Source organism: Mya arenaria, chromosome 2, assembly GCF_026914265.1.
Source record: "Mya arenaria isolate MELC-2E11 chromosome 2, ASM2691426v1".
Lineage (NCBI taxonomy): Eukaryota > Metazoa > Mollusca > Bivalvia > Myida > Myidae > Mya > Mya arenaria.
The window spans coordinates 47,827,010-47,840,237 of NC_069123.1; the positions used below are offsets into that span (position 1 = coordinate 47,827,010).

General features: G+C 37.4%; 1 protein-coding gene across 2 annotated transcripts; it reads right to left on the reverse strand.

The window, feature by feature from the left end:
* Window positions 1-5,168: 5,168 nt before the first annotated feature.
* LOC128242503 (serine/threonine-protein kinase SBK1-like) lies at window positions 5,169-12,966 on the reverse strand. 2 transcript variants are annotated; one of them, XM_052959675.1, is made up of 2 exons: window positions 12,660-12,966; window positions 5,169-8,335 (listed from the first exon to the last, which is right to left on the reverse strand). In XM_052959675.1, exon 2 carries the CDS (start codon window positions 8,253-8,255, stop codon window positions 7,221-7,223), a length of 1,035 nt encoding a protein of 344 aa, XP_052815635.1. In that variant the 5' UTR covers window positions 8,256-8,335; window positions 12,660-12,966; the 3' UTR covers window positions 5,169-7,220. The 2 variants fall into 2 exon arrangements, with proteins under 2 accessions (XP_052815635.1, XP_052815643.1); XM_052959683.1 differs by having other exon boundaries at window positions 12,554-12,670.
* Between the last annotated feature and the right edge of the window lie 262 nt (window positions 12,967-13,228).

The window sequence follows — 13,228 nt, forward strand, 5'->3', positions numbered from 1 at the left end:
CGTGTACGTGAATGCTTCATCAACCAGATCACGTTCACAGTGGCTTACCGTTCAACATCGAGCAAGAGAGAAGTACGTTCTGAACGTGCTTTAGTGCACAGACGATTATGAATGTATCGTAAACGAACATTTCCTCGAAGTTAAAAGGCTGCTTAAAATATCTCATGACGTTCTCTACAAAATCTCGAAATTTAGTTTTGCTGTAAAAGGCACGTGACAAAATCATTATTTTTCAACCAGGCAAATCTAAACATTTATGACAATACGTTGGACCAATTAAAAAAATGAAGACGTTAAATTGATGATAACAACACCACGTCAAAAAAGATTTATGAGCACATCATCCCCGTACGGGGTTTGTGAACGTCACGGTACCTCTCCAGGCATTCGAGAATAATCTAAAACCATTTCCTTTCATGTTTAATAAAAGTATAGATTTGATTGTTGAGTGACGCAAAACAATATATAAATATTGACTGCCTTGAGGGTGACAGTGCATATTGTCAACCTGAGGTAAATACTGTCGACCGAGGCGAAGCCTAGGTTGACAGTGTTTTCCGAAGGTTGACAATATGCACTGTCACCCTCAAGGCAGTCAATATCTATTTTATTATACCGAACAAAAACTGTAGTATTTTAAAGATTAAAAATACCATTTTCACTGACAGCTGCGAATCTTGCTGCCATTTTGGCAAGAATTGTCGGCTGGTAAACAAAGCGCTCATTAAGTAAAATACTATCAGTAAATCCCGTATTCGCACCGTATTGCCAATTTCATATGTTCTATAGAAGTGAGGTTTTATAATTAGTGCATTTTAAGGTTGCAATGCCAGTTTTATATTAATCATAATTTTTCACATACAAATCCAACACGGCGGCGTATTTGTAGCGTATTTTCAATTTCATGACGTCAGAGGGTGACAGTGCGGCAGAGGGTGATAGTGCGGGGTGATAGTCGAAAATATTGCCCTGGCGTTTTTACCATATGTTCTATAGAAGTAAGGTATAATAAAATATTTTATTGGTTTTACATAATCTCTAAATCGGACTTTTGCTGTCCTTTTTTAAGAGGCTTTCTTAATAATGAAAGCAGAATAAGTCCGGCAAACCCATTGGAGAAATAATGAGCTTAACACTTAACAGTGGCTTGAACATTTATATCATTGGTCGTCTTCGTTTATTTAGTCTTGTATTTTCTTGAGAGATTTGATCCAAAGACGTATGATTCCACTGATATAGTTTATAGTTTATTTAGAAATACATGTAGACATACTATCCATGTGTCTACATTTGAGAAAATAATATATATATATATTGTCAAGTGATCAATGCAATATCTAGTGCTTATATATACAATGATGTAATAGAAAAACAATACATTTAAAGGAACTGTCTCGTTTTCATTTGTTTAAATCTTGTTTGGTGACCACCTACATATGTTACAAAGAAGACAGATATTACCATAATCCAGGTTGGTCTCACAGTCCCTTCACTTTATTCGATTATTGGAAAACCTACCTATAAGCTCGAAGCTCGATCAACTCCTAGAGCAACGTAAATGCAACAAGACCGTACGACCATCAGACAAGATCACGTGACCATCATACAAGATATCATGCCCATCAGACAAGACGAAAGGTAAAACAAAAAATATTCAGAACAGCACATTAACATTTAGGTAAAGCACTGGCTGTTTCAAGAAATTTATACGGCTCCAATTATTCTTATGTCTATAAGTTTGTAATATTACCACACAATGTTAGGTTAGTGTGAGGTTGAAAACTCATATACATCAAGTTGTTCTTGAGAGATCTTCTCTTTAACTGTTTGTTCAATAAATGCATTTCGATGCATGTGTGGAATATAAAAATTATGTGGTGTTTGGTATGTTATGTGTCTGTGTTGTTTTGTACGTTTTGTTTCTCCTACTTAGCTTCTATTCACATTGTGCCACGTCCACGTAAATTGTTTGGCTACTAGGCTTGTCCCTGTAGTTTCTACTACCACTATTATTATTATTATTATTATTATTACTATTATTATTATTATTATTATTGTTGTTGTTGTTGTTGTTGTTGTTGTTGTTGTTGTTGTTGTTGTTTATTTTTTACAAGGATGATATCTGTTATTTTCTATTAATCGAGCAATTTCATCTAAACAGGGTATTGAGGAAAGCATTACTTTTCCAAGGACCGATAATGTACTCATTAGTCCATGTAAATTACCTATAATTACTGAACCACGCCGAAATCTGCGGATGAAACGTTATAATGCTTCACAAGTCAGATCATTACAAGTCAAACCTTTTACAAAACGCTACTTCCCGCAGCTGCTAATAATGAAGCACGTCATAAACATTGCTTATATTATAGTATTTTTTTTTCGCAAGAGATATCAGTAAAAAAAATCCATTCTTTTCTTCTCTTTCGTGGAAATGCTGAAGTTTGATCTATATATTATAAATTTGTTTCTTAAATGTTCCTATGAAGCGGACGTATATTGGAGAACATTGTCTTCCTTCAGTTTCTTTTGCTTTGAAACGAAGTTTTTTCTGCTTTGTAAAAATGATAGAAATTTTTAACAGTTTCTGATAAAAGTCAGAGTTTGCTTGGTGATCTACATGTACGTCATTGCCAGTTTTCAGCATTGGTACTATCGATGCCTCTAATAGATAATTGATGCACTGAGAATCGTTGTCAGCTTCCACTATTTGTATGAAATAAAATAAAAAATACACGATAGTTTAAACATAAACCCCTTTCAAAAACACAGGACCAAAACTAAAAACACAAACCAACAACACAAACAGCATTCAACATTTTTTTGTACAAACGATGCCTTTCTTAGATCAATGGTGCAATATACATCATTGCAATCTTCGAACCGTAGTACTAACGATGCCTTTCTTAGATCAGTGTCGCACTATACATATCATTGCCATCTGCAAACCTTGGTACAAACGATGCCTTTCTTAGATCAGTGTTGCACTATACATATCATTGCCATCTGTAAACCTTGGTACAAACGATGCCTTTCTTAGATCAATGGTGCAATATACATCATTGTAATATTCGAACCGTAGTACTAACGATGCCTTTCTTAGATCAGTGTTGCAATATACATATCATTGCCATCTGCGAACCTTGGTACAAACGATGCCTTTCTTAGATCAGTGTTGCAATATACATATCATTGCCATCTGTAAACCTTGGTAAAAACGATGCCTTTCTTAGATCAGTGTTGCACTATACATATCATTGCCATCTGCAAACCTTGGTACAAACGATGCCTTTCTTAGATCAGTGTTGCACTATACATATCATTGCCATCTGCAAACCTTGGTACAAACGATGCCTTTCTTAGATCAGTGTTGCAATATACATATCATTGCCATCTGCAAACCTTGGTACAAACGATGCCTTTCTTAGATCAGTGTTGCACTATACATATCATTGCCATCTGCAAACCTTGGTACACACGATGCTTTTCTTAGATCAGTGTTGCACTATACATATCATTGCCTTCTTCAAACCTTGATACTAACGATGCCTTTCTTAGATCAGTGTTGCACTACCCATATCATTGCCATCTGTAAACCTTGGTACAAACGATGCCTTTCTTAGATCAATGGTGCAATATACATCATTGCAATCTTCGAACCGTAGTACTAACGATGCCTTTTTTAGATCAGTGTTGCAATATACATATCATTGCCATCTTTGAACCTTGGTTCAAACGATGCCTTTCTTAGATCAGTGTTGCACTTTACATATCATTGCCATCTGTAAACCTTGGTACAAACGATGCCTTTCTTAGATCAGTGTTGCACTTTACATATCATTGCCATCTGTAAACCTTGGTACAAACGATGCCTTTCTTAGATCAGTGTTGCACTATACATATCATTGCCATCTGTAAACCTTGATACTAACGATGCCTTTCTTAGATCAGTGTTGCACTTTACATATCATTGCCATCTGTAAACCTTGGTACAAACGATGCCTTTCTTAGATCAGTGTTGCACTTTACATATCATTGCCATCTGTAAACCTTGGTACAAACGATGCCTTTCTTAGATCAGTGTTGCACTTTACATATCATTGCCATCTGCAAACCTTGGTACAAACGATGCCTTTCTTAGATCAGTGTTGCACTATACATATCATTGCCATCTTCAACCTTGATACTAACGATGCCTTTCTTAGATCAATGGTGCAATATTCATCATTGTAATATTCGAACCGTAGTACTAACGATGCCTTTCTTAGATCAGTGTTGCAATATACATATCATTGCCATCTGCGAACCTTGGTACAAACGATGCCTTTCTTAGATCAGTGTTGCAATATACATATCATTGCCATCTTCAAACCTTGATACTAACGATGCCTTTCTTAGATCAGTGTTGCACTATACATATCATTGCCATCTTCAAACCTTGATACTAACGATGCCTTTCTTAGATCAATGGTGCAATATTCATCATTGTAATATTCGAACCGTAGTACTGACGATGCCTTTCTTAGATCAGTGTTGCAATATACATATCATTGCCATCTGCGAACCTTGGTACAAACGATGCCTTTCTTAGATCAGTGTTGCAATATACATATCATTGCCATCTGCGAACCTTGGTTCAAACGATGCCTTTCTTAGATCAGTGTTGCAATATACATATCATTGCCATCTTCGAACCTTGGTTCAAACGATGTTTCTTAGATCAGTGTTGCACTACACATATCATTGCCATCTGTAAACCTTGGTACAAACGATGCCTTTCTTAGATCAGTGTTGCACTATACATACCATTGCCATCTGTAAACCTTGGTTCTCACATCCTCGGCACCCAGTGTATTATAACCTGTACGTCATTGCCATCTTCGAACCTTGTACTAGCGATGCCTTTCTTAGAAGATTTTTGAACTATGAGTCAATGATCAAACCCATTTGTTTTGTAATATTTGTCTGGCTTTGCATGGCTATGTTTTTCGTGGGGAACACATGTCGCAAGAAGTTTAGCATCGATTTATATATTTGATTACCAAGTGCTCTGAATATTCTAGGTTTATGGAATGAGGACTTATGTTGCTTATTTTGTGTAGCATTCAGCATATCGTCTTTCCCCGACAATAAACTAATAGTGTTTTATAGTAAACAAAGAACATGTATTAGTTGTAGTCTTATTTATTCCACCGTACTCGCACCATCAAAATATACATCTATAACAATAGTATTATAACAGGTGTGTGTACCTTTCCTGTAAACAACAGCTAAATTGCAATGTAACAAGCAAACATTTCAAAAAGTTCAGACTTTACATCGAAATGAACAATAAATAAAGATAAAGTAGTATGGATATCGTCACCTTACAGCAAGAACTCACTAATTTTATATCATAATTAGAACAGATATTGAGGTTTTGCATTAAGGTGACGATATAATGATAAAACATAAGTTTATGTATTAATTAAAGGAAGACGAAAACAACACAAACAAAACAAAACAAATTTGCCGATGATTAAACACAGTCACCACCATCAGCCACTGTAGCACCCTCACATGGACAACAAACATATATAGCTCAATATATGACTTATTGCTTTTCATTAATTAATCATTTTGACGATTCTCGACTCGAGAATTTAAATACATTTCATATCAAACCTAGCTGGAAAAAATGTCATATCGCCCACCTTAGTACAATAACTCAATAATTGCATATAGAAATTAAAGCAGATATTGAGTTCTTGCACTAAAGTGATGATATGAATCAGCTTCTGGCCATGGCAGTACTGGAACTTGTTCTCTCTTTGCTAAGCTCCCATCTTTCGTCCTCACTTTTATAATAAATTATGTATATAACACTATTTTTTGTTTAAAATGGCAAGCATAGCTCTGCAATATCGCGTATATTTAAATACTTAAAGCTCTTTACGACAAAACTATTAGCTCAACACATTAATTTCAAATATTGATTTCCTATGAAAGTGGCCTGACCCTGAGGCCGTTTCATCCGGAATTCTAGGAGAAATGTCGTACATGTGACAAACAGAATACAGATTGAACTTTTTTTATTTTTTGACTTGGAACGAGTCAATTTTTGCGAAAATCCATGGAAACCAATTATATAAGACTGCTGAAAAAATCCGATCGCAGAATTTTATATATAAGTTCAAAAATTGATATTTTATGCACTTTCCTTAAACCGTTTAAGCCATAAAATATTAATTTTCGAACGGAAGTATGAAAATCTACGATCTGATTTTTAGTCAGCAATCTTATATCATTGGTTTGCAGATATTTTCGCAAAAATTTGCTGTTTCCAAGACAAAAAAAAGTTGTTAAAATGGTCTGTAAGAGTGCAGCTTTAAGGTATTAGTTGAACAATAATGTGAAATGAGGATGCCTGGTGACCCTGTATCAATCTGGCGTCATTTGAAAGGGTTTAACAGACAGAGGACGAACATGTTAATATCAGCCGTTTAAAAGACTGCACAAGGGCTGTATTGACCTTGAAAAAACAGTGAGTGATTTCACTCTGATTATTGTTGAAATAAAAACAAAATAATAACTGCCATAACTTTAAATGCAATGTATTTTTGGTCATGTATTTTACATAGGTAAAATCAATTATCGAAACCCTTCAGTGTGTTTAAAATTAAACGGGGTCGCAGGCATCGCAATTTATATTACAAATCGCATTATTCAGGGAAAATATTATTCGAACATCCGATACTTAAACATATATTGACGTATTCTGGCTGCACCACAGTTGATTTGTTACAAACAACATATATTTATAAAATATTTTGACAGCATGATGGAGACTGGGACACTAGTTCTATTGAACTCAATGAACAGAATGTAAAAGATAAGTGTTTGTATGACACGATCTACGGAATGTACGAGTGCTCTCTTATGTATTTCCTTCAACAGCCTATATAGAATTACAAGTACATACAACCAAATTGTGTCCTTAGATTGTTAATATCATTTAAAATACCAAAAATATAAATACTTGATGATCATAAGAATTCAAAGGAATATATTTACGTACATAACAGCGTACAAATTGAGACATATGAAATATCCTTTCATTGAAATATCATCACAAGAATGCTTATAAACGTTATCATCACAAACACAAGGCGCATCATAGAACCTCCGCACCGCAGCGCTCCGACATCCTGATAGAGGATGCGGCGCGTCTCCCTAACTAGTCACAAAGACAGGAGCCACTCTGATATCCGGACGTCCCTCAAGTGCTTGTCTACCTTTGTGTCGATCCCATGGTTTTGCAGGATCGACGCCAGGTTGTCACCCTGGTCACTCTCCGACTCACACTCTTCTTCCTCTTCCGAAGAATCGCCTGATCCCCTACAAGGGAGCAGCCAACTGTCACAAATATACTTGTTGATCTCTTTCATTTCACAACGCTTCTCCGGCTTGATATCAAGAGCTTTTCTAAAGTATCTGAGAAATTTTGGCGTAAATCGCTTCCACTGCGATGGAATCTTTGAAGTCTTCCTTCTTTGCCATGTCACAAATTCACTGAAGTATATATCACCGATGTCGGCATTCTCCCAGGGGAAATTACCGGTAAGCATACAAAATAAGAGTACTCCGAAAGCCCACACGTCGCCGCTAGTTGACACCGTGATGTTTTCGTTTCGGACAGCTTCACATATTTCAGGGGGCGTGTATGGGATACTACCGTTCGTCTTTCGTATCACAGTACCATCCTTTCGTGTCATACCGAAATCCATAAGTTTAACTTTGCTAAACTCATCTTCGAAAATGAGAACGTTTTCAGGCTTAATATCACGATGTACGAGTTGTTTGCTATGCATAAACTCGAGAGCAGATGCAATTTGTTTCACAACCAATTTCACATCTTTTTCCTTCATGCCTACTTGGGGCGGAATGGCGTCGAACAGATCCCCTACAGGCGCATACTCCTGCGCGAAAACAAACGAGCCCCTTGTCTCAAACGCGACATTGTATGTGTCAACAATGTTTGTATGAGGAGAAAGAAAGTAACTGTACTGAAATTCACGCTGAAACTCCTTTAACTTGGTGGAACTTTTTGGTAGAACCTTTAAAGCGACGTTTGTACCGGTCTCTAGACACTTTGCGAGAACAACCTTGCCGTACGTCCCCCGGCCCAGATCCTTGAGGAGCTGATAATGATCTTTTAGGTTTAACTGGAGCAGATTCTCCGACGTACTGGAGCGTGGCGACCGAGGCATGCTCATACTGGGGTCCACAACCACTGCCAGGAACACCTCACATCCGGGAAAGTCTACACGACCTTCGCCACCCTGATTGACGTCATCTGTGGGATAAACAAGATAAGAATTGAAATCTAAGTTAATATCGGCAATTTATTAGCCATGAGATCAATGTTGATTCTCATCAGATAAAGTAATTTAAACATCGGCACCTGGCGAGGGGCAAATGTGCTTGATAAATATAGTTGCATGGCAGAATAAAACTGGGCACCATCTCGGAGAGAATAAATTGCGTTTATGACTTTATGTAAGAGTTTATCAAACTTCTTTCATCACCGACTACATCATTCGATTTTTATCATTATGTAGCCTGTGAATGTTAACACTTTATCTTTTCTTTCATATATTCCGCAATATTTTATTGATATCACCTAAAGACATCTTCGTCCTCATTAGCCTTAATGGTCGTCGGGGTAATGATATACAATCGCTTCTGTATCCAACATTTTGATATAACTTATATCATGATAAGTAGTTTGGTACGCTCATATATTCTTACATTAACCCAGCGCTATCATAATTGGAGCCCAGTTGATTTAGCATTAACTCAAGCTTTCTTTTACTATCTAGACAAACAATAGTCGTTATTAGTGATGTTATTGTTATTATCCGCTATTCATCATCATTTGAATTAGATTTACTACAAAGCAGCAGACGGTACAATTGTTTTAGTAACGTATACGCGTCCGGCGTGTTTATGTTTGTAATATATACTTTATAAGAGTGATTTACTTCCGATAATGACTAAAAGAAGTATAATACTTCAATAATATTTAACTGAGACATTATTAAAACGGTTAAGCTTGTAGTTCAATCAGTTCCCGTCCACCGTCGATACGCCCGAGCGCCACGAGCATCGCATGTTGTTACCTGTATATTTTATTATCAAGATGAGTAATAGCGCAGTGCATCGTTAAAGTCTGTATAGTAAATTACGTATAATGTTCCAAATAGTTCCATTTTCAAGACCAAAACGTGCTTCACACTGAGGCAAATAATCTCTTAATAATAATAAAAATCAACGGGTCGAATTAGCAATAAAGCCAGAATTATGTCAGAAAAGCATTGTTGCAATATGTCATGACCCACTCTTGATCAACTCAAACGCGGATAACCCCGATATGCACTCGATAAGAAACAACAACAGCCAACGTCCTACAATCAATGGGGTGGTCAAATGATTCATCTAAGTGCTGGTTTCCAGGTGTAAAGCGATTAGGAAATCTTGCTGGCTTATCACATCAAGGGAAGATTGTGTTAGCCACTAGATTCTTGACTGTGCAAGGAAGTGGCACTCGCCCAAACCCCGGTTTCTTGTTCACATGGTTAGTTTGTTTGTTATTATATTATGAGAATATTTTGACTATATACTCAAGGACCTAAACGTTTGAATATCCATACAGCAAATCAGTATCATTACCAATCAGTGAACTCGTATGAAAATGTATCGTTAGAAATAAATTCAAATTGATTTTAAAAAAATCCATAAGACGTTAAATGATTTCAAAAGGCGACAAGATCTTTATTAGAATTTTATCACCGTGATTTTAATACGAAATATCGACCGAGATGTGTTTCTCTGAAGAATCATCCTTGAGGCTGCAGTCTCAACAGGCCGTTAAATCCTTCTTACAATCAATCAAGATCTGATTTTCTGTCTCCCTCTGGGCTTTCATTAAACATATTCTTTACGACATCTTACAGTGTTAACATGAAGACCCTGGTAGCATATTTTCTTTTCAAATCAATTGCCATTTCCGCAGATGAATAATGTATTAAAGCATAAGCGAAAGTAAACTAAACAATCAAATAGAATGTGATGTTTGTACGTTGTGTGTCTCTTGTTCAGGGTCTGTCAGGGTTGTTTGTACGTCGCGTGTCTCTTGGTTCATTGTCAGTGTTATTTGTACGCTGTGTGTCGCTTATTCAGCGTTTGTGTTGTTTGTACGCTGTGTGTCGCTTGTTCAGTGTCAGAGTTATTTGTACGTTGTGTGTCGCTTGTTCAGGGTCTGTGTTTTTGTACGGTGTGTGTCGCTTGTTTAGGGTCTGTGTTTTTTGTACGGTTTGTGTCGCTTGTTCAGGGTCTGTGTTTTTTGTACGGTGTGTGTCGCTTATTCAGTGTCAGTGTTGTTTGTACGCTGTGTGTCGCTTGTTCAGGGTCTGTGTTGTTTGTACGCTGTGTGTCGCTTGTTCAGGGTCTGTGTTGTTTGTACGCTGTGTGTCGATTGTTCAGGGTCTGTGTTTTTGTACGATGTGTGTCCCTTGTTAAGTGTCAGTGTTGTTTGTACGTTGTGTGTCACTTGTTCAGTGCCTGTGTTGTTTGTACGTTATATGTCCCTTGTTCAGTGCCTGTGTTGTTTGTACGGTGTGTGTCGCTTGTTCAGTGTCAGTGTTGTTTGTGCGTTGTGTGTTGCTTGTTTAGTGTCTGTGTTGTTTGTACGTAGTATATCGCTTGTTCAGTGTGTTTGCTGTTTGAGTGTTTAGTGTCGCTTGTTCAGTGTCAGTGTTGTTTGTGCGTTGTGTGTTGCTGTTTAGTGCCTGTGTTGTTTGTACGGTGTGTGTCGCTTGTTCAGCGCCTGTGTTTTTTGTACGGTGTGTGTCGCTTGTTCAGTGTCAGTGTTGTTTGTACGTTATGTGTCCCTTGTTCAGTGCCTGTGTTGTTTGTACGGTGAGTGTCGCTTGTTCAGTGTCAGTGTTGTTTGTACGTTATGTGTCCCTTGTTCAGTGCCTGTGTTATTTGTACGGTGTGTGTCGCTTGTTCAGTGTCAGTGTTGTTTGTACGTTATGTGTCCCTTGTTCAGTGCCTGTGTTGTTTGTACGGTGTGTGTCGCTTGTTCAGTGACAGTGTTGTTTGTACGTTATGTGTTCCTTTGTTCAGTGCCTGTGTTGTTTGTACGGAGTGTGTCGCTTGTTCAGTGTCAGTGTTGTTTGAACGTTATGTGTCCCTTGTTCAGTGCCTGTGTTGTTTGTACGGTGTGTGTCGCTTGTTCAGTGTCAGTGTTGTTTGTGCGTTGTGTGTTGCTTGTTTAGTATATGTCTTGTTCGTACGTAGTATGTCGCTTGTTCAGTGTGTTTGCTGTTTGAGCGTTTAGTGTTGCTTGTTCAATGCCTGTGAGGTTTGTACGTTGTATGTCGCTTGTTCAGTGTCTGTGTTGTTTGTAAATTGCGCGTCTCTTGTTCAGGGTCTGTGTTGTTTGTACGGTATGTGCCTCTTGTTCAGCGTCTGTGTTGTTTGTACGATGTGTGCCGCTTGTTCAATGTCTGTGTTGCTTGTAAATTGCGCGTCTCTTGTTCATGGTCTGTGTTGTCTGTAAGTTGCGTGTCTTTTTGTGCCTTAATATGGTTTCTTTAGTCAGGGCTTCGGTTAAATGGTGGGCTTGATGATAACGTTTCCATTGTATATAACGATAACCCGGGTTTCTAGTACGCACCCTATTGCTTAGTTACCACGTTGGCATAGTTAATAAACACACATGGGTTGTATACCGGTGTATGACATTTGGTCACCGCCGTATCTAGTATGTCAGATTTTTATCTTTCACAAGATAACATAATTTAAAAACACAACTCTTGAAATCTAACGAAACACAAACATGGTGCAAGTACAATACAATATTTTTTTTTGGAAAATGAAATTTAATCTTTAGATATAATCATAAAGCTATATATGCCATATTTTAACGCTATCGATCGAGTTTCTATGGGTTTCCAGATACAGTTTTAATTAAATGTAACCATTGCCATACGGTTGCAGAAACGGTAAGCAAACATAATATTTTATGTGACAGGAACAATTCCCGCTCGTTGTTCATTATACAGCCTGTACGCATGCAGCTTGTCTGTTAACAATAAGCATTCACATTAGCCAGATAGAATCAAGTATGATACTTGATCCAAATTTGCTTGCGGAATGTATAATGTTATGTTTGTCTAGAAGAAAATCGAACAAAACAGTATGCGTTGAACGAGATAACTGATAACTTATTATAAGATAACTTATTGATCAGTACTTCTAATTTAAATTTTATTGAACCTTTACAACTACTCAGATTTATCTCTTGTCAACTGTGGAATACCAACATTTACATGCACATTATTACAGCCGATTGCCGTCACACATATTCCTAACGTATTGTTCAATATTTTCAATGACCCACTTGCATTTAGCGAGTATTGATGGCAGCGGTCGCATATTTGAAGAAATAAAGTATATATTTTCTAAGTAGCAAACTATATAAATATTATAAATAAAATTTACATACGAGTATACTTCAGTAGTTAGCCAGCACAAACAATTTCCCTCATTCCGAAATGTATCCTTGTGCATTATTGAATGCCAGTAAAATTAACGTTTCTAACAATACGAACCTATGAGTAACTGTTAATCCAGAGAATGTCTGTACGTGAGAACACACGTTTCTCCTGATGCAGCTTGGTTTCCAGCCAACTCGCTCAGACGGTGGATACCCGACACGAATCAGGCTCACAAAAATATACTCGTCTATAACATCATCAAACTAATGTGTTAGACTGTTAAGCAATATTCTCCGTGCGTCTTGATCGACCAATATCACAACAATGTGGCAACAACAATAGTTCGCCGAGGGTTTTCTGTGGATTCCGGACGAGCCCTAGCGCTTTCAGGCAGTTACAGGCAGCGATATTGACTATGGCGTATCGATCGACCTCGCCACTGGTCGCACTTAGTTCGCTTCTTGCTAAATGACGTGGAAAAACACCAATGTACGTAAGCGACAAGGAAAATCCGGTTTCGCCAGAATACCTATGTTTATAATAAACTTTATTTTACGCGAAATTTGTTAGACTTTGTACCTTCAAAGGTCTTATTCGTACGCTGACTATCACCTCGTAGGTTTGAAAAAAAACAACAACAGGTTATTGCGGGTATTCTAAAACATTTTCAGAAGACTAACACC